Source organism: Zeus faber (genome assembly GCF_960531495.2).
Source record: "Zeus faber genome assembly, chromosome: 2".
Taxonomy (NCBI): Eukaryota; Metazoa; Chordata; class Actinopteri; order Zeiformes; family Zeidae; genus Zeus; species Zeus faber.
In genome coordinates, this window is record NC_137189.1 from 14,885,972 (window position 1) to 14,910,460 (window position 24,489).

At 42.8% G+C, this 24,489-nt stretch overlaps 2 protein-coding genes across 7 annotated transcripts in view; both read left to right on the top strand.

Moving 5' to 3' along the window:
• Positions 1–3,973: 3,973 nt before the first annotated feature.
• LOC307246981 (uncharacterized protein) lies at positions 3,974–8,280 on the top strand (the record flags this gene model as incomplete). Its single annotated transcript, XM_080023036.1, has 2 exons — positions 3,974–4,859; positions 7,376–8,280. 2 exons carry the CDS (start codon positions 3,974–3,976, stop codon positions 8,278–8,280), a joined length of 1,791 nt encoding a protein of 596 aa, XP_079879162.1.
• Positions 8,281–14,346: 6,066 nt separating this feature from the next.
• utrn (utrophin) overlaps positions 14,347–24,489 on the top strand; it is a gene marked incomplete at its 3' end in the record, with an annotated part of 307,813 nt that continues 297,670 nt past the window's right edge. For 5 of the 6 annotated variants that reach the window (XM_080024447.1, XM_080024442.1, XM_080024445.1 and 2 more), the window contains exons 1-2: positions 14,347–14,460; positions 15,624–15,767. In XM_080024447.1, the coding sequence (XP_079880573.1) occupies positions 15,692–15,767 (76 nt within the window). In that variant the 5' untranslated portion in view covers positions 14,347–14,460; positions 15,624–15,691. Of the gene's footprint in view, positions 14,461–15,552; positions 15,768–24,489 lie in introns of those variants that run through there. The other variant, XM_080024443.1, reaches the window with a different exon arrangement.

Sequence of the window (24,489 nt, forward strand, 5' to 3'; positions counted from 1 at the left end):
TCGTTTTTATACGGTTGTTATTGCCGATGAGGACGGAGCGAGTAACCTGGGGGAGACGGAGGTGCAGCACGGCGTGCCGGGGAAACTAGGCAACATCCGAACGATTCGTTCGTAGCGAACGGATATTTGAAATGACTCGGGGGGGGGGGGGGGGGGGTGGGGTCGGGAGTCACGCACTGAAAACATTACGACCAAGGACTAAAGTAAAGTCCAAGGTAAAACAAGTTTAAGGCATTTGCCCTAATTCTTATTGAATGGGATTCGTCCCCTCTTAAGTGAGTTCATAGAAGGACATTATTTTTGTGATTCACACTTTGAATTCCTTTAAACGATTGAATTAATGAAATTATTCGTTCGCAACCCGGAGCCAACCTACTCTTCTGACTCGTTCACCGGAATTCCTCCTCGCCGGGCGGTCACGCCAACTGAACCAAATGGACGGAGAGTCGGGAGGTCGAACGACTCTTTTTATTGAATGACTCGTCAAGAACCGAATAAAAGAAAGAGCCGAACCTTTCACTAGTAACGTCCTAAGACACAAGACTCCATCTTCTGCGCTGTAAAATAAACGTCCCGCGGGCCGATTTAGATCACTTTTATTTATTTAAGGTGAATCACTTTTCAGAGCAAACAAATATTGTAGACTGCGACGGAGCCTATAATAGTTAAAGCTGCAACGCATGTATGTTTTGAGAGTGTGTTTGGAGTGTCATTTTCAATCTCTTATTTTATTATTATTATTATTATTATTATTATAGTTTCTGTTCATGAAAAACGGACGTTAGTAGTCTATGGATGTCATGGATTCGCAGCATTCACAGACAAGATGAATAAAATGTGTATTCGGGGCCTTCCTGACATGCCGTCATCCAATTTGATCCAAATCGATCCATTATTGTGGAATAATTTCGTAAAAAAACGTTTTTTGTTTTTTTTAAATCATCTGCAACGTGCGCGGGTCACACAGGTCACATGGTAGCGCTGCAGTCTAGTGATTGGTCAGCAATCGAGACCTCCACAAGATGGCGGCACACGCAGATGTAACTGACAAACGTGTGGATGTCATGGACCCAACGAACCCACAGACAAAACTAATTACATTTGTATTCGGGGCAGTTCCAACATAACGTCGTTCGAGAATCGTCCATATCGGCGGTTCAGCATTATGGAAGAAGGTGGTCATATAATCACAACCTCACCAAGATGGCACCACGCACAGCTGTGTGCTGCAACAGAGAAATCCTTACACACAGGCAGAAGTTGATGTATACGTATACGATCGCATGATAACATGTGAACAAAGTCCTATTTTTATTCAAAGATTTGTATATTTGAGTTTATAGGTTTATAAAATACATTATTATTGTGAAGGCCTTTTTCTGCTGATTTACAAAGTGTAGTAAAATAAGTGTGTTCCCCAAAATGGATTAATCATCGTAATAAATGATCATGATCACGATGTTGAGAAAAATAATCGTGATTTTCATTTTAGCGACAATCATGCAGCTCTACTTCAGAATGACAACCGCCGTTAGTTGCGGTGTAGGAAACCCACCCACAGCCGCAAACAACGCCCAATCATAGAATTCCACTGTAAGAGCCAAAGCACACTCTTCCATTGAAATTTAATGAAGGGCCGACAACCCTGGACCCTGCGTATTTATTATTATTACTGGTTCAGAGTTATTCTACGTACACTCCTGCTGTTGGGCTCTGTTGAGAACTTAAGTTGACCTTTTTGAGTCGAAAAGCAAGATTGTCTCAGCAAGGTCCACAATCCACGTTTTCCTTGGATTGAACATATCCTATGTAGGTTTTTTTTTTATCTCTATAATATTTAATACGTCTCTCACACTGTGATACCTCAAGCTTTTTATTTGGTTTGTGTTTATATAGTCATGTGGACTGTGGTGTTTCCCAATGAAGTTGTGCTTGTCTGATATGATTAGAGGTTTCGTCACTCTGAGCCGTGGAGTCACTCCACTGTCTACAATCTTTCTGCAGGGTCACATGGGAATAAAGACGAGAATAAAGACCCACAGCATCTTACAAGGAGGGATTTCACTAAAATGTACACGCACACACACAGTGTGTTTACAGTGTTCTCCCCTACCAGGCTAATATCCATTTAAAAACTTTCCAACCCCAACCAACTCAAACAGCCCTGCTGATAATAATAACAATAATGGTTAGCATAGTTTTAGCACAAGTGTAAGTATTTATTATATTAATTTGAATATTTTCCAGTAATATTTCGAAACAACACGTTGAATTTAATTGTTGATTCATTGATATCGATTTAATCATTTGATTTTTGCAAAGATTGGTCCCTCAATATTTGATCTCATTAATTGGACGACGTTTTTGTTTCACCTAATGCGGGCGTGGCCGTGGGTGGGGGAGTCGGTCGCCACGGCCACGCAGTGAATCTGATGCTCAAAAAGTTCCAAGCCGTTCTTTGCGAAAGCTAAACGGGCGTCTTCCCGTCCCCGGGTGGCGTCAGAGACGAACCCACTCTCCTTCATTCCGGAGCCACGTGGTGTCTGACTGGCGTCAAAGCGCCCGGGAACAGACGTTCCACTTGCCTTCAGTGGGCGGGTATGAACATATTTCCCACACTGAGCCGTGGGATGGTGCTCAGGGGCCCCACGCGAGGGACAGTCTGATTATCGTTAACAATCTGATGCCAACAGGTCAGTAAGTGCTCAATGTGCTTGTTTAAAGTTGAATGTGTTTATCCATGTTTATCACGGCATATTTGTTTTACCTCATGCGCATCCAAATGCTCCATGTTATATATTTATATATATATTTTGCACATGATATATATATATATATTTTTTTTTTTTACATTTGTTTAAATAATATCTTTTATTCCTCCGCATGTGACACGTAGGGTATCTTGAATCTAAATTATTTGACGATACTGATAGAATTTGGAATCAAGCTAGGACTGTGCAGAAAGGTTCACTTTAGTTTTATGTTTGGTTTGTTTTTTTTTTCGAATTGATTCATTGATATCCACTGATGGCGGGGGAGGTCTGTTCTGCTTGTAGCATCAAACATCGAGGCAACAAAATACACAAGAAATATTAGAATCAGTGGATCATTCGTAACAGTGTTAAAATGCCTTAAAATACGACATTCAACATTTTTAATGCCGCTGCAAGTTGTTGGGAATGGGACCAGCAGATAGTGTAGTGTGACTTATGGAGCTACGATTCCAAACGGGAATATATTTTCTAGTTTTCAACATCCCAGTGTGAGAAGGATCAGCTTCTATATGTCTATCTCTCCAAGTCCATAAAAAAAAAAAAAAAAAACAGTTCGAGATGGAAAACCACTTTGACGTATTCTTTCCGAGAACCTGTCAGACTGGTGTTGGGTGCGTTGGATCCTAAGGAAGAAGGAAAAATAATTTAAACTGGTGTGACAACTTCAGTTTTGAGGCAGATACTAGTAACGTGCCACTGCCATGATAAACTTCCTCTGTCATATATTGCTTACTGCCCTATTATATATATATATATATATATATATCTCAGGATGTGTGCTTTCAAGGTTTTTTGGTAATGTCTGGTATGCATTTGAAATGAAGTCCAACCCTTTAGTCATTCAACACTCCTTGTCATATGTGTTAAAAAAAAAAAATAAACACCCCAATGCTTGTATCGCTAACTATGTTATCCCCATGTTTACCTGGGTTTCCTACCGGTTCGCCAGTTTCTTCCCACTCTGAAGACCTGCGCGTAAGGGATAGACACTCCTGTTGATGCCCATGGCCAAGGCATCGGTCAAGAGCTGGAGTTGGTCTAGTGGTGCCCTGCTATAGCTGCACACTATCCCTAGATGGTTTCAAACTGTTAAATGCAGATGACAAATTCCCCCACAGAGATTAATAAAGTGATCTTCAAGGAGCTGGTGGTCTTCTTCTTCTTTAATTGTCCCTCCATCTCCGTCCAACAGCCCAGCCATGAGGGACAGACTGAGCAACCTGCAGGAACTGTCCAATGGCCACGTCGAACTCATGGAGTACGCAGAGTCCACGGCCTCCGACACCTATAGCAATGTGGACCTGGAAGAGGAGCTCTCCCACCAGGCTGTGGTGTTCGACAACAGCCCCGCCTTGGAGGAGGTCTTCGCCCAGTCGCAGGACGTCCACCGCGAAGTCCAGCTCATCCGCCTGGAAGTGAAGCGACTTCGCGAGCAGAATTCCCAGGTGTTTCAGGGCACCACCCGCTTGAGCGCCATCAAGAGAGACTCCAATGCCATCGCGGCGGATATTAAGAGCCGGGCGGAGGGCGTGCTGGCCCGTCTGCGTGACATGGACAACACAGCCCGCAGGCTGGAAGAAGAGCACGGCTCCAACTCCGCTGTCTCACGTATAACCAGGACGCAGTACGCCTGCCTCAGCAACGGCTTCCGCGACGCAATGTTCGACTACAACGAGGCGGAGATGAGCCACCGGGAGTGCTGCAAGGCCCACATCCAGAGGCAGATGGAGATCGTGGGGCGGGAGGTGACCGGTGATGAGGTGGAGGAGATGATCGAGACGGGCCAGTGGAACATCTTCAGCGAGAGTCTCTCCATCGAGGGCAAGACAGCCAAGTCGGCCTTGACCCAGATCGAGAAACGCCACCAGGATCTGGTGGACCTGGAGACCCGCATCAGTGGCATCCACGAGATCTTCCTGGACATTGCACTTCTGGTGGAAGATCAGGGCCCCATGCTGACCTCCATACAGACCAACGTCCAAAAGACGGACATGGCCATTCAGGACGCGTTAGTCAAGATCAGCCAGGCCAGGCGGCACGACAAGAGCAACCCCTTCAAAAAGATGTTCTGTAGCTGCTTCCCCTGTTATAAATGAAAGCGTGAAGGGGTTGTTGCGAGGGGCTACAAACCCTTGTAAGAACAGATAATAAAAGAACAGTGCTAACAGTCACTCTTTGGATCTCCCAGAAAATAAAGGCTCATAAAACCATACTAAGTTTTTGCTGTTCAAATTCTGAAGTAAAAAATGTTTTTGATCAAACCTTTGTTTTAAAATATTGTATTTAAGTCTTGCATATTGTTATTAAAGATGTATGTATATAACATCATGATTCAACAGCTAATGACTGCGATATCAACCTGGGTAATATAATGCATCTTTTTGCAATCATAAAGAGTAGGGACTGCACCAAAGTACAATGAATTAATACAATTCCAGGAAGCTAAAGACTAGTCCAGATGTAATCAATCCCATTAACATTGTGCTCTGCGTGTTAACACTCTGTGACAAGCTTTATGAAATTGTTGTTGCTATGGTGAAGTCAAGATGTGTATAAATTCTGCACTTACTGGCCGACCAGACGTCCCTTAACGGCTGGTTTCAAGAACAACCATGATAAAGAGCAGCAATAAAAGCCTCACTAAATGTCGATATCGAGGTCTACTATTGTAAAATGTAAAGTAAAATTAAGTTAAAATGTTGAAAACAAATTTGTGCCTTTTCTCTGATAATATGCTATTTCTATATCTCTAGCGGTATATTATCCTTAACACTTATGTCATTTATATTGCATACGCTATTAAATTAAATTACTGTGTATTCTTTAGTGGCATGGATGTTAAATGTGTACATGAAAACTGGACATCAAACACACATTGATAATTTTTCTTTCTCAAAAATCTCAGTCCAATATTCAAATGCAAGCACATACAATAATATACATATACACATTTTTGTACATTTTAATGTTTTTTTCATCATTGCTGCGTATAGCCAGTGCTGTGTTTGAAAGTATAATCAGTCTTTAAACTATTTTCTGTGCATTCTCAGGAACATGTATTGTTACCCTGTTTTTTATTTATTTCATTAATTTACTACTCTACTTTGTGAATGGATTTTGCTTACTTTTATTTTATTGTCACTATTAATGGCCTTCCTTTAATGTAAAGAACTTTCAGCTACATGAAAGGTGCTATACAAATAAAGTATGATATGATTAAAGATGCCTCTTTCCATTTGCATTTTATTTGTAATACATTTCATTAAATTTAAATTAAATTTATTATAGATTAGATGAAATGACACTGCACTTTATTGCCCCTCATGGGAAAATTGCAATTTTACAACAAAGATATTGAACCTTGTTAATCATTTGAAGGCAGTTTGGAAAAGTAATCCCTATATCGCCATTTTGCAACTTGCTGGTCGTTGTGCCTGATAGAATGTTTAACTTTTTAAAAAATGTCCGCATGCATATGCAGTACGTGCAATGTGTAACCCTCCAAAAATGTTGTGTGGCTTCTTGAGGAATGCTGTGGCAGTGGGTGGTCACCTGAGGAGGGTTGAGCCAACTACACATTAGCAACTTCCTGCTCACAGGTGGAAGATGTTGCCACTAGCACATCAGACTAAATAATGAAACCAATGGAAACACATAGAGAAGAATAAATAGTTTTCCTTATCTGGCGGGACTCGTTCAGAAGAGGTAAGATATTGAATGTATGTGAAATATTTTGTTTTTGTCGGGCATAAAGAGGCAGAATTAGAAGTACCCGGGAACAACTGGGCAACTCAACTCAATCAGGGGTGGAGTGGTTCAGCTGTAGGGGAACTTGAATATCACAAAATATACGCATTTCAATGTCTAAGAGGTTGATTTCCAAGTCATGTAATGAACTCCTTTTTCATGATTTTGTGAGTGTCACCATGAGGAAGTGTTTTTTGTTATTTTTTTTTTTTCTGTCAGGTGAGACAGACGCCGATTCCCTGTTGGTGATAGTGATTAGTGACAGAACGGTGAAGGGGAAGCAGCCATAAAAGTTAATCTCTCATGTAAGAAATCTATAAATGCATATGTTCCGGTTGCTATCTGGACATACATTTGTAAATCCATGCCCACAGCCTTATTTTTGTTGCTTCCTGGTTCCTGCATTCCTTACGTTTGACAATTGTGACTCCTGTCATTGTCAAAAGATCACAGAGAAGGAAATGTGTTCTGACCGAACCAGTGTCTTTATCATGCGGGAGTTTAAAATAGTTCCCCAACAAGTATCATACATAACATAATGCATCTGTTGTTTCACTAAGTGAATGAATCAAGGGCATGTACAGAAATGAACTCACTTATTTACACTGTTAATCTAAAACTAGGGTCAATGTGTCGTCGCCCCCCCCCCCCCCCCCCCCCCATAGCTTCTGGGAAGTTCTTCAATGGATGTTCTTCGAAGTATTATGCCCAACAGAACAATAAAATGACTGGATGTTTGATTGTAATCTTGATTTTTATTTTTATTTTTTTGTGATCTGCTTGACCTGATTGAGCTTTTGGCCCAAAAGGCCACTTAATTCAAAGTAGCATCATGTTCCCATGTCATTTCCAAGGCAGAATGCGGGACAGGCTAGAGACGCTGCAGAGAATCCGAGAGGAGCAAGAGGACGATGTTGAGACAGAGACGTACGGGCCCGACTACGACGTGGACAACGACAATCTCTCTCAAGATGCCGTGGTCTTCGACAGCCCTGCCCCGATGGACATAATCCTGAAGGAGGCCCACAACATGCGCAAGGAGATCTCCCAGATCTGCCTGGAGGTAGAGCGTCTGGCCAAAAAAAATGAGCGATTCGGCTGCAGCACGCGCCGCCTAACCCTCCTCAAGCAGGACTCGGACTACATCGCCAGGGGGGTCCAAGAGCGCGGGGAGGCCTTCCACGCCCGCCTCCAGGCCTTGGGCGAGCGGAGCCGTCTGCTGGAGCAGGAGGAAGGTCCCGCCTCTGCTGCAAGCCGCATCGCCCGCACCCAGCACCAAACACTGACCCGGGCCTTCCAGGCCGTCATGGCCGACTACGGCAGGGCTGAGGCGCTGCAGAGGGAGACGTGCCGGCGGCGGCTCCAGAGGCAGGCGTCCATCATGGGAGCGAACATCGGCGACGAGCAACTGAACGTGCTGGTGGACAAGGGCGGCGAGGGCTGGGTGGAGCTCTCCCAGAGTCTGCAGATGAATGGAGGACACTCGTCCCGCTGGGCGCTGTGCGAGATCAAGGGTCGGCACAAGGAGCTGGTGGAGCTGGAGGCCAGGATGAAGGAGGTCCACGACCTGTTCCTCAGCATGGCTATGATGGTGGAGGAACAGGGCTCCATGCTGAACAACATCGAGGCCAACGTGTGTGGAACTCAGGACTACATCGATAACATCAACGTGCATATCAAGACGGCCCTGCAGTATAAGAAGAAGAACCCTTTCCAGCAGTGCTGCCCCTGTCTTCCATGTTGGAGGCCTGTTATATAGGGTGATAAAATATGTACATAAATTACATAAATTGTATGTATTTATGCTTACTTTTATTAAATGCCATTCGAGAAATAAATGACAAAATGGAAACTGTGTAAAGATATATGTGAGGCTAAACAGTGCAATACTGGAAATAAGCAACACCTACCTACCTACTTTGCAATATGCAATCAATATTCAGTATTATTGTGTTCTATAAGTAGAATTTGAAGTGTGTTAAGTACTGCTAAATGGTTAGTCGTGAGAAATGATCAGCGCAAGTCAAAATTAAAATTGGATGTTTATCTGATGACCCAATGAAGTGTTTATCCTGCCGACCTGTCTCCATTTCCACCAGTAAACAGGTTGCTCTGTGGCCAGAATCAGAATCAGAGGAGACGTATGGACCTTCCTTAGTCTCCTCAGAAACAAGAGACGCTGGTGAGTCTTCTTGACCAGAGATGTGGATACCCAGGAACTTAAAGCTGGCGAGACGCTCAACCTCTGCCCTGTTGATATGAATGGGGGTGTATGTACCACTTTTGGTCTACCTGAAGTCCACAATGAGCTCCTTGGTCTTCTTGGTGTTGAGAGCCAGGTTGTTGTCGGTGCACCACGCCGCTACGTGCTGGACCTCCTCCCTGTAGGCCGACTCATCGTTGTCACTGATGAGGCCAACCACCATTGTGTTGTCTGCGAACTTGATAACGGTATTAGAACCGTGTGCAGTCGTAGGTGAAAGGGGTGTAGAGGAGAGGACTCGGTGCACAACCCTGTGGGACGCCGGTGTTCAGGTTGAGGGTTGAGGAGGTGTGATTGTCTAACCTAAAAAACTGGCGTCAGTTGGTTAGGAAGTTTAGTATCCAGTGGCAGTTAATGCAATCCAGTTAATGTTTCTATTAATAAATTTCCAGGTGATTTTTACCAGATTATTTTATTTTGTGCATTTGGGTTGCCATTACAGTAAAATTGAAGACTCCACTGAAATGGGAAAATCATTTGCTGAGGATTCTTACCCTGTTTTTAATTTATTTAATTCCTTCAATTATTATTTGTAAATGCATTTTGCTTTTATTGTCAGTATCTGTTGGCCTTCTTTTAATGTAAAGTACCTTGAGTTATATGTTGTTTGTGAAAGTTACTTTACAAATAAAGGTTATTATTACTACTATTTTATGTTTTTATTATTTAAATAATGGTATAATTACAAACACGTGCCTTGACCACATGCCCATAACAATTATGGACTGTGCCAGTTGTGCAGAAAATACTGGAGAGATGAGCAGATGTTCGTGTTCAGGAATTAGAAGTTTAAAAGCAAACTTTGAATAATTACAATTGCTTTGCAAAGAAGAAACCACGTCAGACAGAAAATGGGGCAACGAGGAGTAAACAGCATTGTAGAATGAAGAAACTGGCTGGAATAGTTGGTTAGAAACAAATGAGAGATGGTCACTGGGGATGATGCTTGTGTTTTCATGTGTTGTTGTTCCTTTGGACCTCGGTAATCCCCGGTTGGTAGTCACCACTTCCGAGTTGAATGTGTTCCATTGCCTCTGTCCGCGAAAAGAAGCTGCAGCAAATGTGTGTTTGTTCGACAAGCTGTGACTTCCATACGCTACAAAACCAATGTTAGGGTAACGTCAAAACTACAGCGTAGCTTCGTTTTCAAATAAAAGCCACGCAAATGGAACTCGGATTGAAATGTCAACAGTGCGCGCTGTGACGTGAGCTCAAATATCGCGGCAAACGTGGAAGCCGGTAGGAGGGTGGATTTTTCCGAGTTCCATTTGCAAAGGAACGCAGCATAGGTCTCACAATTGCAGTAAAATGAGGCTGCGTTTCCAGAAAGTCAAAACTGGGGGAAAAGCCAACTTCCTGCATGGAATCACGCAAAGGAGCGGCCCTTTCAAATCGAAACTTCGGGCCAGGTCACTCGGCCCGAAATAAACGTTAACAGACACGACGCCACAGCAGTAAGACGGCACACACCGTCGTAGATTGTTATTTTATTAGATACGTTCGACGTGCTTATTTAAAGTTAGACGCGTGTTATTTGAAAACGCACCTAACTTCGGTCTGAACGACTCTGTCGTTTTGCATTTTATTTAATTTAAATTATCATGTTTTGTGGCTTGGAGAAGTCACAAGATATGGCAAACAAACATACAGTTACTGCGGGCGTCCATGTTTTCTCGAGAAGGCGCAAAGATACACGTTTAGCTCAGAAAGGGGCACTAACGACTCGAATAAGCAATTTACCGAGTGTATGCAATGCAGCATTCGCATCGTGTTATTGACGGAACAACTGAAACACCAAACATTACTGCTAATATTGCCGCTAACTCAACGGACTATTTACCTAATACCTCGCTTGTAATGCACGAACCAGGATGGCCGAGTGGTTAAGGCGTTGGACTTAAGATCCAATGGACATTTGTCCGCGTGGGTTCGAACCCCACTCCTGGTAAAATGTTTTTTTCCCCCACCATTTTCAAAAATGCTTATACTTAAAAATGTAAACAGTGTGAAGCAATTCAGTTAATTCTTGTATAATAAAATGAAAACCACCTTTATCCATATGATTATTCATTCCCTCATTCATTTCCAGGGTGCAGCTGAAAGTCCAACCTGTTGGTATTATTACTATTATTACTCAATTCATTGAGATTTTGTTTCTGTATCTACAGTATATTCTTTGGTAAACATAAAAAACCCAAAACAAAACAAAACAAAACAAAAAACAACAAAAAGATAAAATATATATATATATATATATATATATATATATATATTTATACACAGTGCATCCGAAAGTATTCCCACCCCTTCACTTTCCCCACATTTTGTTATGTCACAGCCTGATTCCAAAATGGATTCAATTCATTTTTTCCCCCATAAATCTACACACAATACCCCATAATGACGAAGCGAAAAAGGTTATTTAGAAATTTTTGCAAATGTGTTTAAAAAAAACCAAACTGAAATATCGCATGTACATATGTATTCACACCCTTTGCTCAGTACTTTGTTGAAGCACCTTTGGCAGCGATGACAACCTCCAGTCTTCTCTGGAATGATGCTACAAGCTTGGCACACCTGTATTTGGGGGATTTCTCCCATTCTTCTCTGCACATCCTCTCAAGCTCCTTCAGGTTAGATGGGGAGCGCCGCTGCACAGCTATTTTCAGGTCTTTCCAGAGATGTTCAAACGGGTTCAAAACTGGGCTCTGGCCGGGTCACTCAAGGACATTCACAGACTTGTCCTGAAGCCACTCCTTCGTCGTCTTGGCTGTGTGCTTAGTGTCGTCGTCCTGAGCGCTCTAGAGCAGGTTTTCATCAAGGATCACTCCGTACTTTGCTCCGTTCATCTTTCCCTTGATCCTGACTAGTCTCCCAGTTCCTGCCGCTGAAAAACATCCCCACAGCATGACGCTGCCACCACCATGCTTCACCGTAGGGATGGTATTAACCAGGTGATGGGAGGTGCCTGGTTTCCTCCAGACGTGAAGCTTGCCTTCAGGCCGAAGGGTTCAATCTTGGTTTCATCAGACCAGAAAATCTTGTTTCTCATGGTCAGAGTCCTTTAGGTGCAAACCCCAAGCGGGCTCTCATGTGCCCTTCACTGAGTCTGGCCACTCTACCATAAAGGCCCGGTTGGTGGAGTGCTGCAGAGACGGTTGTCCTTCTGGAAGGTTCTCCCATCTCCACAGGAATGCTGGAGCATTGGGTTCTTGGTCACCTCCCTGACCAAGGCCCTTCCCCCCCGATTGCTCAGTTTGGCTGGGCGGCCAGCTCTAGGAAGAGTGCTGTTGGTTCCAAACTTCTTCCATTTACGAGTGATGGAGACCACTGTGCTCTTTGGGAACTTCAATGCTGCAGAAATGTTTCTGAACACTTCCCCAGATCTGTGGCTTAAAACAATCCTGTCCCGGAGGCCTACAGACAATGCCTTTGACTTCAGGACTTGGTTTCTGCTCTGACATGCACTGTCAACAGTGGGACCTTATAGAGAGGTGTGTGGCTTTCCAAATCATGTCCAGTCAATTGAATTTACTACAGATGGACTCCAGTCAAGTTGTAGAAATATCTCAAGGATGATCAGTGGAAACAGGATGCACTTGAGCTAAATTTTGAGCGTCATAGCAAAGGGTGTGAATACATATGTACATGCGATATTTCCGTTTTTTATTTTGAATACATTTGCAAAAATTTCTAAAAAAACTTTTTTTTTTCGCTCTGTCGTTATGGGGTATTGTGTGTAGATTGATGAGCGGAAAAAAAAGGAATTGAATCCATTTGAATCCATGTGGGGAAAGTGAAGGGGTGTGAATACTTTCTGGACGCACTGTATATATGGCAGCTTTGAGACGGTAGAGGGCGCGCCGAGTCTTTACCGCAGTCATGCGCAGATTGCTGATTCCGAAAGGTTTCAGAAGGAAGCTGACAAGAGTGTTTCTGAGAAAAAATGCGAATAAGATTAAAGATCTATATTAAAAACATGCTCCAAAATAATAAATAAAACAGATGATCCTGTCAAGTCTTGCAACAATAAGTAGTCTCTCGCCGAATTTCAAAATGGAAACGACATATTTGAAGTTAATTGATGGGGCGACGAAAACTGATGCATGAAACGGAGCTTCTGAGCCGTGACACCTGAGCGCAGGACCAGGCTCCGGCCGCTAAAGCTCTGCATATAAATAATTCAGTCAGTCCCCTCTTGGGTGGGGACTGATTCGGAATCAGCACTTCATTTCATATTGTGAAAACACTGGAATAGATGTCAAACAACGCCTCGAATCGACGTCAAGGTTGTCTCGGAAGTTCAAGTGAAGGCTCAGCGTAAGGCGTGAACCCAAACGCTCCCTAGCGGTCCCTAGTGTATTTCTACAGCCTGACTTTTAAAGTTAAAAAAAAAAGTTAAATAGTGTTTCATGTGGGAAGTGGATGTCTTCTTCTTCTTCTTCTTCTTCTTCTTCTTCTTCTCCTTCTTCTCCTTCTTTCGGCTGCTCCCGTTAGGGGTCGCCACAGCGGATCATCTGCCTCCAAGACCTTCTGTTCTGCGCATCTTCCTTCCCTTATCACCAACCGCCTGCATGTCCTCCCTCGCCACCTCCATAAAGCTTCTCTTTGGCCTTGCTCTTTTCCTCTTGCCTGGCAGCTCCATCCTCAGCATCCTTCTCCCAATGTAACTCTCAATTCGTATTGTTATTACTATTGTTTTTTTTTTTTCCCTTTTCTCCCAGATAAAGAGCTTTGTTTTTTAATACGCCGGTGAAATTATTAAGATAATCCTCCTCCAGTTGGTAGCAACAGGTTGTTGTTGTTGTTGTTGTTGTTGTTGTTGTTGTTGTTGTTGTTGTTGGCCAGATCCAGTTCTTATCTTATCAATTAGGAATCTTTTTTTTCTTCCCTCTTGATTTTTTTTTGGCAGGGGGGGGTTTTCTTGCCATGCCCCCTAATAAGTAAATAAGTAAACAAATAAGTAAATAAATAAACAAATAGCTAAATAAACAAATAAATAAATAATAAAATATGAATTAAAACCTTGCAAAATAATAAAGGAATTATGAATCAGAAACCGGGAAATGAAAGTAAAAATGATGTATACAGTATATATGAGGAATAAATTCCCATTATCAAAAACAATAAGATCATAATGTTTTTTTCCAATGATGTTTATTAGAAAAAAAAAAAAAAAAAAGGATCAATTAGTGTCCACGCCAGCTTCCGGGTCACGTGACTCGCGCCGCGCCATGTTTCCACCGCGGCGTCGGGAGAAGTTTTCCAGTCCCAGGGATAGAGAGGGAAAGCAGGGAGAGTCCGGCAGCACCCGACACCCAGCCCCGCACCCCGCACCCCGCACCCCGGAGCGTTGGACCGGCCCCGGGAATTACAACCGCGTCCAGCTGAAGCGAAACAACGCTTTCCAACTCCCCGTCCTCCCGCGTGCCTGTAGTGGGGGGGTGGGAAAAAAAAAAAAAAAAGTCCCTGTTGTTGTGTTTTAACTCCAGAGGAACGGAAACACGCCTCGGAACGTCCACTGAAGCTGGAGCTCCGTCCTCCCGTTTAAACACCGCGGAACAACGTCGACACCCGCACAAGTTTTGACTTTTGACTTTAGACTTTTTACACTTTTTTTTTTTGCCCCCCTCTTCCCTTTTTTTTCCCCCCGGAGGGGGCGTCGGGAAATCAAAGGTGAGTGTGTGGGATGCACCGGGTCAGCCGAGTTGCTTTGTAGAACTGGAAAGAAAAACTTTTTGGTTTGTGTTTAATATGCACTTTAAGTAAAGTCAGATTAGAAATACAAATTGGAACAAGGGTTATTATTATTATTATTATTATTTTATTTATTGATAACACAGGGGAAGTCAATTTGACACGTTGATGACAAACAAAACGGCCTTTTTTGTTCGATTCTCATACTTGTGTCCTTTTGGTTCTCAGAGTAACTTCCTTACGGAGGAACTGAAAGTGGTTATTTTACAGCCGCGCTCTTTCCAACAGGTCTGGCAGTACCTGCGTCCATTAACAAAGAGGCTTTATTTGTGAACGTTTAGAAAGCGGTTGTTGTTGAACCAGGCTGGTAGAAGTGACAGATGACAGATGGTGTGTCTTTCTAGACATGAGAAGCGGATGGGAATATGCGTCGTGTTTATAGCGTGCAGAAAACACAATGCACAATTGTGTCGTTGCATTTTATTACTTTCCTTCTTTTCTAGAAAGAAAACTTTCATATATTTAAAATGTCATCTGGAAAAAAGGCATATCTCTGTATTTGTTGAGTGTATTTTCTAGAAGTAATGCTATAAGCACTGTATGTGTCATACATAAACCCATTATGTATGTGTTTCGTTTTTTTTAGTTATTAAACCGGGAAAGTTCCATTGAGAATAAGAATAGGGAGCAGAACAATAAAATAAAAATGGTGGTCTAATTCAAATGACAACAGAACACACCAATTTAAACAAAAACACTGCAACAGGTTTCCAGTTCTCAGGAAGGAAGCAGCGAATGAATAGGTTGATCATAGGTTTGTATCAAGCTGCTTTAAACACAAATGATTAATTGGCTGTTTCCCAAACATCCTGACTGGCATCCCAAGGAGTTTCTCTCCTGTCTATGTTGAGAGGAGGGTCTCCAACAGCTGTCACGGCTCCCAAGAACCTTTTCTTTTTACCAGAGGAGTACGATGCAATTACCTCACTTTACGTCACTTTACGTCAGAACAAGATCCTGCAGGACCGAGGCTCCAATGTTTTGATAAAAACCAAATGGAAACATCTCAGTGGAAACCTAAGCAAACCGTAGTGCTCGCTTTGTCATCTCCGAAAGAATAAAAGTTTAAATTTCACTTTCAGGTGTCAAACCGGACTGTCAGTAGTGGGTTCTGTATTACCCCAAACATTGGTCAGTATAACTTGCTACCATGGCATCGCAGAGTGTCATGGCGGAGGGAGAAGGAGCCAACGAGGAGTTCAGCGACATCATCAGATGGAGATCAGGTACGGTCCAATCGGTTGACTTTGGCGCTACAATACTGTGTTAAGAGGATATCTGACTTTATAAGCGTTTCAATGAAATGGGTGCCTTGAAGATTTCTCGGACCATTAAAACCCAGAAAGACAGTAAGGCTGTCCAGCCATTGAGGTATTCATCCGATAGAAACACTGAAGTGGCGAGGGGAGTCAGTCTAGGCTGAAAGGAGCGAGAGAAGAGAAAAAAAAAAAAAAAAAAAAGAGTCCTAGCAAAGCAAACGAGACCAAAGAGACTGGGAAGACTGACGTTCTGCCGAAGGAGAATGGGAGAAAAACTGAATGGTGCAGAGTGGGTTGGGGCTGGAAGAGGAAAAGTAAAGCATGTGTGGGTATGGCCTCAGAACCGCGCCCACCTTTTTCCTTTCCATTCCATTCTTTTATAGACGCAACCCTTAGACACACATTTACGAACATATGCAGAGGTGTACGTCATCTGTCTGTCTGAAACTAATATTCTTAAAATTCATCCAGCATTTGTATGTTTAAGTGACCTTGTTGAGTGTCCTTTAGCCAGCTGTACCTTGTTTTGGGAAAGTGGTGACAGATCATGTTATCCCTCTCCCCTGCCAAACTCCTGAGGTTCCAGCTTCTGGTTTCTGGAATGAGGGAGCTGTTGCCCACCCTTGGAACGGCATGGAAATATTCCAGGACTGTCAATTGCACCGCTTCGTTCATAATTTACAACACTTGTCGGCAGACCACAATGCTTTTCTTCACAAAGATCCATGAAGATGTGGGGCAACCCTAAGCTAGCTGCGCAGTAAAACTAGCTGAGGATATATAGCAGAAGTAGCCAGAGTGGTATTTGCCTGTCTTCATTTTGCACAAGTGGAGTTTGCTTGGACAAATGTGGCTGAGATGAGTTGCCCTGACGCTTGTGAACTTTTGTTACACTAAGTTAGTCAATGCAAACAATCATTAACGGTGGAAATGGCAACAAGACGTGACGCAGAGCCTGAAGTCACAAGGAGAGCTTCCCTAAAAACTGTTTATAAAGAGTTGCGATTGGGTACTAGAGCCTTGCATTGACCACTGAGTTGAAACGTACTGGCTTTGAATGATTGGCAATGTGGTGAGTCGCATGGAGGGTTGTACGGGAATCTCACAGGTGGCACTAAATTAGTGTAAGTACAGGTTTATATGTGTTGATGTGAAAGTGGGGTGTGGAAGCAGGTGGAAAGGATGTTTTCACAGCTGAGAAGTGCAAGGGGCAGATGTCTGGGGGGAGTTGAGAAGGAAAGAAGTATCATGAGGTGACTAAGCCAGATACTGTGTCCTCAATATAGGTCACCTTCCTTGTGTTTGTTCAGAGAGAGAGAGCCTCATATTTTCAGTGTGTCAAGCTGTTATGTAAGCCCACAGTGAGGTGGTCTTAAAGAGGAGAGAGGAGGAAGTAGGGGTGAGATGGGATTGGGGAGGTGGAGGGCGGCAGGAAAGAAGGGTGTGACGCTTTCAACGGTTGTGGGGAAAATGCCCGGGAGCAGACACAACACTGCCCCGCTCTCAAAGCAACGGGTATAGATTAAGGTTAAGCGAACATCTGATGTATATTTGCAATAATGAACGGTGGCAGGGTTCATGCTAGCCAAACGATGAAATTATTTGAAGTAGCCATATTGCCAAATTTACCATACTTCACAACAATCGGACGACCCACTGAATTGTATATGTAGATTCTCAGAAACCGAATCTCCTCTTTGTATAAAACTATTGTGACTGACACCCCCCCCCCCCCACCCCCAACATCCACAACACAGAAAGAGAACATGTTGTCCTTACTTAACCGCTTTATCTGTGTCTCTTCCACCAACATACTTGTGTTCTGGATTTCTGGGAAATCCTTGATAATAACTTAAAGATGACATAACCTCAAAATATCCTCCTGGTGCAATGCAAATGTCCCCATTTTGCGGTGTTTTCCAGCTGTTAAATTAGTTTTTGCAGAGTTATCGTGCATGACGTTGTATTGTTTGGGGAAGGGGGGGTGGGAGGGCAGTAATATGCTGCATACAGTAGAGTCAAGAGGTTTATTTGTCACATACATATACATACGGTCATACATACTGTATATGCAGTGAAATGTCATGACACCTGGAGATTACACACAATAAGCTCTAAAAAATACTAAAAACTTTAAAATGTGCCTAACTGACATGAGGCGCTCGCGCAGGCGGCCGCAAGGGGCGGCGCCGCAGTCGTTATTCTGGCTTCTATAATTATATATTAGTAATAATTGGCTGTGGTATTAAATTATATAAAGCGAGATTGAGATGGTTTGGACACGTGTGTAGGAGAGATGAGTTACATTGGGAGAAGGATGCTGAGGATGGAGCTGCTGGAAAAGAGGAAGGCCAAAGAGACTGTTTATGGATGTGGTGACGGAGGACATGCAGGCGGTTGGTGTAAGGGAGGAAGATGTGCAGAACAGAAGGTATTGGAGGCAGATGATCAGCTGTGGCAACCCCTAACGGGAGCAGCCGAAAGAAGAGGAAGAAGAATTGTGTGTTGTATTAAATACACATTTAAATCCTTCTAAATTAAACTTAACCTAACTTAACTCCAGTACTTACCTCACCTTAACACAATGAATAAAATTTGCAGGACCTATAATTTGCAAGTTTTCCCACAGAAATAAAGCTTTGTGGAAGGGGGCAAGTACTTCAGCGAAAGAAGGAAGCAAAAGGGTGATGGAGAGCTATCCCATAGTATGAAACACAGTCAAACTGAGCCATCTTGGAGATGTTGAATATAACTATGATACAAAATTAGTAAACAACACATTTATTCAACATTTACATGGAATGAATAATTCAGGCAGTGGGATTCACTGGGATTCACTCACCGGCCACTTTATTAGGTACACCTGTTCAATTGCTTGTTAACAAAAATAGCTAATGAGCCAATCACATGGCAGCAACTTATTGCATGTAGACATGGTGAGGATGACTTGCTGAAGTTCAAACCGAGCATCAGAATGAGGAAGAAAGGGGATTTAAGTGACTTTGAACATGGCATGGTTGTTGGTGCCAGACGGGCTGGTCTGAGTATTTCAGAAACTGCTGACCTACTGGGATTTTCACGCACAACCATCTCTAGGGTTTACAGAGAAAAAGAGAAAATATCCAGTGAACAGCAGTTGTGTGGACAAAAATGCCTTGTTGATGTCAGAGGTCAGAGGAGAATGGGCAGACTGCTTCGAGACGATAGAAAGGCAACAGCAACTCAAATAACCACTTGTTCCAACCAAGGTTTGCAGAATACCACCTCTGAACACACAACACGTGGAACCTTGCAGCAGATGGGCTACAGCAGCAGAAGACCACAGCGGGTGCCACTCCTGTCAGCTAAGAACAGGAAACTGAGGCTACAATTGGCACAGGTTCACCAAAAATGGACAATAGAAGATTGGAAAAACGTTGCCTGGTCTGATGAGTCTCAATTTCAGTTGCGACATTCAGATGGTAGGGTCAGAATTTGGTGTAAACAACATGGAAGCATGGATCCATCCTGCCTTGTATCAATGGTTTCGGCTGGTGGTTGTGTTATGGTGTGGGGGATATTTTCTTGGCACACTTTGGGCCCCTTAGTACCAATTGAGCATGGTTTACACGCCACAGCATACCTGAGTATTGTTGCTGACCATGTCCATCCCTTTATGAGCACAGTGTAGCCATCTTCTGATGGCTACTTCCAGCAGGATAATGCACCATGTCACAAAGCTCAAATCATCTCAAAGTGGTTTCTTGAACATGACAATGAGTTCACTGTACTCCAATGGCCTCCACAGTCACCAGATCTCCATCCAACAGAGCACCTTTGGGATGTGATGGAACAGGAGATTGGTGTCATGGATGTGCAGCTGACAAATCTGCAGCAACTGCGTGATGCTTTCATGTCAATATGGACCAAAATCTCATGAAGAATCTTTCAAACACCTTGTTGAGTCGATGCCATGAAGAATTAAGGCAGTTCTGAAGGCAAAAAGGGGTCTAACCCGGTACTAGCAAGGGTTACCTAATAAAGTGGCCGTTGAGTGTATATTCGCTGCTTTAAAAAAGCTTAGCATGTTTTATTTTTGTTGTTTTTTTTGATTCATGCAAGTTAGAGTCTATACAGGGCTTTTTTGTTTTATTCAATTAGTAGACGGAAATAAAAAATTATAATCTAAAATAAAACACTTTCTATTTGTTGTGTTTGGAGAAACTGAACGTGGAAGCGCAGTGACCGACATGTGTCGGTCGTGAACGAGTGGGCTCTGCCGGCTTACGATGGCACCTGGCTCCGGTCTGAGAGATGACTTATTTTTGTTCTTTCTGTTTTTGTAAATTAATACAAGACAAAATAATAGGATGATCCTATTATTTTTGTTGAATACGATCCAGAAACGTCTCACTTTTGTAAGATCATTAAGGGCCAAGCATGTATGTTGCACTGGTCGCCCCCGGCACCTTCGGCGTGCAAATTTAAATTGTGGAAAAATAAATTCTTGCCGGTGCTCACAGCTCGAGCGGATCCTGTTAGAGCAGGAACTGGCACAAATTAAGTCATTTTACACATATTCCCCTAATAGACAGACCAATAATGGCTAATTGGCCGAATTTCTTTTAGGTTTTGTTATCTTGTAGGGCTGTATATTTTAATAGGGAAATTAGTTTGGTTTTACTGTTCAGTTACTTTCAAAATCGTCTTAAAAACCAACATGAAAAAGAAATAAGATCATGGATTGTGATCCTGCCTGCAATTGCGATTTACTATGTTATTTTTGCTTATCTTCTGTATTATTCACTAAACACAAGAAATAATAGTCTATAGTATTTCCTGTAGGCCAGGCCTACGTGTGATAAAATTAGATTAATTGATGTATGAATTGATATGAATAACATTATCTTTATTTAACTATTGAATTGTAAAAAGAAAAACCTTTAATCGCAGCAGAATATTGACTCAATAGTGTGTGTGTGTGTGTGTGTGTGTGTGTGTGTGTGTGTGTGTGTGTGTGTGTGCGTGTGCGTGTACTCACAAAAAGTTAGGGATATTCGGCTTTCGGGTGAAATTTCAGGATGAACCTAAAATGCACTATAACCTTTACAGGTGAACTTAATTTGACCTTCTCTAAACTTTTCAATGCACATGTCCAACTGTTCATGGTATTTAAACAGTCCTCTTCATCATGCTGTTCACATTTTGACATCATGAGACCAAGATGACACCTAACAATTGATCAACAGTACCTCACCATTGCGAGGCTTCAAACAGGATGTTGTCAGAGGGAAGTGGCCACTGAGCTTAGAGTGTCACAGAGTGTCATCAGCAGGTTGCAACAGAGATACAGAGACTGAAGAGTCACAGAAAGGCATAGAAGTGGACGTCCTTTGGCCACATCCCACACCAATGAGCGCTTCATTGTGAACAGTGCCCTGCGGAAGCGGATGATGAATGCCACTCAACTCCAGGCACATTTAAGGGAGGTGAGAGGCACCCAAGTGTCACGTCAGACCATTCAAAACCGTTGACATCAGCGTGGTCTGCGTGCTAGATGACCTGCAAGGAAACCTGACCACACCACCAGGCACAGGCGTCATCGTCTTGCATGGGCCAGGGAGCATTGAGGCTGGACGAGGGACCAGTGGCCTCAGTGCTGTTCTCTGATGAAAGTCGATTCACATTGAGCAGAAATGATGGCCGCCAACGATGTTGGACATGTCAAGGAGAGCGCTATGCATCAGCCACTGTTGTCACCAGACGAGCCTTTGGTGGTGGTGGTGTTACAGTGTGGGCAGGTGTGTCTAGTCCATACAGAACTGCCACTGTACCATACACTTTGTGAATGGTACAGTGACAAGCCCATACTACCTGAATAACACCATTAATCCAGTCATTGTGCCCCTGCATGAACAACACAGGCCTCATTTCATCTTCATGGACGACAATGCTCCAGCTCATCGAGGTGGCATCATTCGGGAACGGCTGCTGGAGACTGGGGTTCCTCAAATGGAGTGGCCTGCACTTTCTCCAGACCTGAATCCCATAGAAAATCTAGGGGATCAGCTGAGTGGCCGCGTAGAGGCTCGTAACTCTGTACCCCAGAACCTCAATGACCTGAGGGCCGCCCTTCAAGGAGAGTGGGGGGCCATGCCTCTGCAGACAATAAGTCGACTTGTGAACAGCATGAGACGACGTTGTCAAGCTGTAATTGATGCTCAAGGGCACATGACAAGTTATTGAGACATTGACATTTTTTGTTGTCGTAAACCCACCACTGTTGTTGGCTTTTGTTCCAATAATTTTTTTGAGATGAGGAAATCACCATTGCATGCTTCTACTTAAATGCCCTACTTTCATGATATAATATCACTGTAGCGTGAACTTTTCACATTTTCCATAAATTTCACCCGAAAGCCAAATATCCCTAACGTTTTGTGAGTAGTGTATATAGATTTAACTTCAAGCCTTGTAATTGTTAGAATCTGAAAATTAACATTCGAAAAATATGCACTTTCAGCAGAAATGCATTTTTTTTTTAAATACAAATGTTGTGCGTATACATCCACATACACTGAGCACCACATACACCCTGTTTTTAGGAACAGCTTTATGCTCACTAAAAAAAAAAAAGTTAACACAACGAGACTGAATTCGATTAATCGTTCAGCCCTACCTTGCGCACGTGATATCAGCAGCGCATTCTTTAAAGGGACGGATACCACAAACCGAGTGTATTTGTCCCTTTTTGTTATATTAGATATATTTATTGGAAATTTAGGAAGGCCGTTTACGTACCATTCACGTACTGCAGATTCAACTTTAAAATTGACCATAAAAAATGTAGGTCTAATCTCTTTCCTTCCCCTCGTGCCGTTCAGAAAGTTCCGTTATCTCGTTCCCATGTTCCATCTGAACACAGCATTAGCTGTTGAGGAACAATATACATAGTTTCGGCCCTGGCATCGACGCACAAAGTCATGTTTCTTGTACGTTGTTCTTCCGGAAGCCTCCATCTACTTCTACTATTGTGTTTTTTTCTCAACTGCCCCGTGTCGTTCTGGTCAGTACTACTACTTCCTGGCTGGGTATTTTTATTCTGTTAATGCACTGCACCACAAAGACTCATTTATACAACTCATTGATCAGACATCTTAATCGATTTGATTCATATTAGCAATTAATCGATAGTCGATTAATTGTTAACATCCCTCGCATCATTGCATTTGTTCTTTTTCAGTGGAACTGCTCAACATTCAATGTTTTTGTTAGGGTTATCAGATTATCTAAGACTTGTTGTTAGAGACTGAATAATTGGATGTGAACCCACTGTCTTTTATACGCGTATTTTCTACCGTGCATAATTAGACAAAAACAAGCTTCTCTGTTTCCATGGAGACAGACAGGCTTGCTTTAAAGGACTAGATTTTGCCTCATTTTAGACAAATTGGATAATTGTCAGCATTAAAGGTGTGCATAGTCACCTGCTGTCATTCTAGTCTTCAAAATTTATACTTAATTGCAGATGTGGTCTAAAATTCAGCATGGGTGCTGTGCCTCGTCTTTAGGCAGATATGGGAAACACTGATGTTTCTAATTAGTGATCCTCACTAATTTGATGCTTGGTTAAAGAAAACGTCCACATTTTCATTGTCCCTCCTGTTTCTGCGGGAAAACACCTGGATGCATTTGCAAATGCTCTTTTCCTCAGGTTGGTTAAGCTGTTTTCTCCACTGACCTACCTATTGTGCCTGTGGCAGGTCAGAGGGGTCAACACTATCTGAGGTAGGGCTGTTGTTTAACCTGGGTTTCACATTCACACACACTCTCGCTCTCTTGGACCATTCATCTGACCATCCTCTTCCCTGCGTTTGTCCCCTGAGGTCACCGCTCTGGGGAAAAAACCTGAATAAACTCAGCCCACTCGATCTACCTCTCCGGTTACACAACCTGCTCTCTTTGTGGCCATCTTCCTGTCTTTTTCTCATTGTCCCCCCCCCCCCCTCCCCTGGCCCTGATACCGAGCTTCTCTTCTTTCTTTGTAGTGTGGGACTGTGTGATTGCAATGTTTTTTTTTCATGAATTCTTCTGTCTGTGTTCTAGGGGCAGACGCTTCTGAAAATTAAAAGAGAGCGCAGGAGACTCATCTGTCAACTAATTTGAGTTATTTCTGCACAGATAAGAGAGAGGTCTACTACTAAAGAATATTTAGTGTTTCTTTGTGTCTTTGTCTCGACAAAACTAGACAAAACTAGCTATGTATCTTTCTCTCCTGTGCAGAATGGTGGACATTACCAAAGGAAACCTTATAATGAATATTTTTAAATTATTTAAAGATCCCATTGAACTGTGAAGCCTGAACACAAGTAGGTTATATCTGTAATATTTTCTGACGCAGATCATATTTAAATATCAAAACATCAACAAATTGTTCTGGTGAGTTGACCATTTTTGTCGTCTAACCCCTGGGCCACACCAGAAGCCGCAGGTGAGCGTTGCGAAAGCGCTTCAGATACGCTGTCTTGTTAATCAATATTAAAGGTTACACCAATCAGACGTGTCATCGCCACGAAAGAGGCATATGACGGGGCTCCTAAACCCCTCGTTTTTTTATGCCTCGGCTCCATTTTTCCTCTATGGGAAGTGTAGATTCCCATAGAGGTAGATTCAAAAGGTGCATTTAGTGAAAGATACTTAATTACCAAGA